The 1,967-nt window shown below is 37.8% G+C and overlaps 1 protein-coding gene across 2 annotated transcripts in view; it reads right to left on the bottom strand.

Moving 5' to 3' along the window:
- The window catches only part of FARS2 (phenylalanyl-tRNA synthetase 2, mitochondrial), a 485,157-nt gene that overhangs the window by 334,878 nt on the left and 148,312 nt on the right, over nt 1-1,967 (bottom strand). For both annotated transcript variants that reach the window (XM_023512333.1, XM_023512334.1), the window contains one exon: nt 223-354. In XM_023512333.1, coding sequence (XP_023368101.1) covers nt 223-354 — 132 coding nt within the window. The remainder of the gene's footprint in view (nt 1-222; nt 355-1,967) is intronic.

Below are 1,967 nucleotides of genomic sequence, written 5' to 3'. Positions count from 1 at the left end.
ACACAACCAGCACCCACGTGCTGACAAGGAAGACGTCTGGTGACAAGAAGCCTTTGCAAAATGAGATTTGAGTTCAGTGTCAGAGATAAATCTAGAGAGGAATCTGAGGGGAGAAAGATAGATGCTGCCCCATGGGAGTACATAAATACCAGCAATTGAGGCTATGTGAAAAGAGAATGTTCTTTAGCAAGCTCGTAAATAAAATATGGGATTTTTTTCTACCTGAATTGACCAGTTGTTGTTCCATCACCCCACAGCCAAGAACTTCTAGCCATTCTCCGTGGAAGTTGATCTCCATCTCAAAGGAAGGATGAGTAAATGGAAAGTAGCAGTCTACCCATCTGATCTCCAGGCCTGCAGAGTTGCCAAAGAAAAAACAAACAGTGTTTAAAAGGCAGTTTACTCTTTGTTGTGATCAAATTTGCCCTTCCACTAATGACACCAATTACTACATTCTGAGTAAAATAAATAGCAAACAAACTAATTTGTAACACATTAAGGTGAGGCGATAAATCTTGAAACTTGTGAAAAACTAGGCATGTCTTTTCTAATATGAAAAACACTTTGTGTGATTCCAGGACCCTCTAAAACCCAATCAATCATCTGTCAAATCCCTGCAGCCCGCTGGCAGAGGAAAAAATTAGGGCAAGATCATGGGAAAGCAGGTAATTCTGTTAGTGTCTAAAAGTGAATATAACATCATTTCAGAGTTCGACTGTATTTTTACCGTATTATCCTCCACAACTTGCATATCAACAATATGATCAATTTATGAAATCTATCAATTTAAAGAAAGTAGTAAAAGAATTAATATTTTAGAGATAAATAACACACTTCTAAAAAAACGTGCACAAAAAGTACATGCTAAATGTTGGAACAGACTTCTTTGTAAGTATTCATACATAGAGCACTTTTGAACAATGTCATTATTATTGAACAAAGAAAAAGACTAAAGAATTCAAACAAAGTCTGCAGAGAGCTGAAGTCACTACAAGCAGAGAAACCTGATGAGAGGGTCACCTAGAAGCTTGATGCCCACGGAGAGGAACACACAAAAAGGTGGGCATTTGACAAATCACCTATGTCACCCTCCCTGTGTTCTTTCCCCTTCACGCGATTATCTTTCTCTACTGCTCTCAAGTAAGACTTTGCTAAAGATTCCAATTCTATGATAACATGACCACCTGGAAATTTAAAATACTGTATTTTCTCACCCAAGACTACCTGCATTTTAAATCTTCTGAAAATCAGAATGTAAAATGAATAAAAATAATAACAAAAATTGCTTCTATCTATGGAGTACTTACTATGCCTCTACCATCCCATTTCATAGGTAGAGGAAAAACTATTAGAGAGTGCAGGCGTCTTGCCCAAAATCACACAGCCAGAGGAGAACTGTGTCAAACCTAGGTCTGTCCAACTCCAAAACCCTTGCTCTTGACAATTAAACTTAATTCCCGGTCACCATAAAAGATATTTCAAGAATCAAACTTAAGATAGGAGCACAGCTGGTGAAACATGAGGGCCTTTTTTAGGCCCTAAACTTCACAGGTAAAAGTAGATCTTTTCTTCCATTGTTCTGTTTTAGATGCATTTATTTCCCTTGTTACCTACCGTCTATGGCAAGTGTTAATAGATTGCTGTTCACAATGGTTATACAGTATTCCCCCCCTTTTATTATCTCTTATAGCATAACACAAATTCTGACATACGTACACACCCACAAAACTGTCACAATAATCAAGATAATGAACATATCACCCTACAAAGTTTCCTTGGGCCCCTTTGTAAGTCCTACCTACTAGCTCACCAGCCTACCTCTTTCCTTGGTTCTCCATAGCCCCTGGAAACCACTGATTTCTTTTGTCCTACACATGAGTTTGCATTTGCTAGAATTTTTAAAAAGTGGAATCGTACACAACCTATACTATTTTTGTCTGGCTTCTTTCACTCAGCATAATTGTTCT

This window comes from Otolemur garnettii, unplaced genomic scaffold (assembly GCF_000181295.1).
Source record: "Otolemur garnettii isolate 467f Iridium unplaced genomic scaffold, OtoGar3 scaffold00026, whole genome shotgun sequence".
In the NCBI taxonomy this organism is placed as follows: domain Eukaryota; kingdom Metazoa; phylum Chordata; class Mammalia; order Primates; family Galagidae; genus Otolemur; species Otolemur garnettii.
Note: the sequence above shows the minus strand (reverse complement) of the source record. Positions and strands in the feature narration are given on the sequence as shown.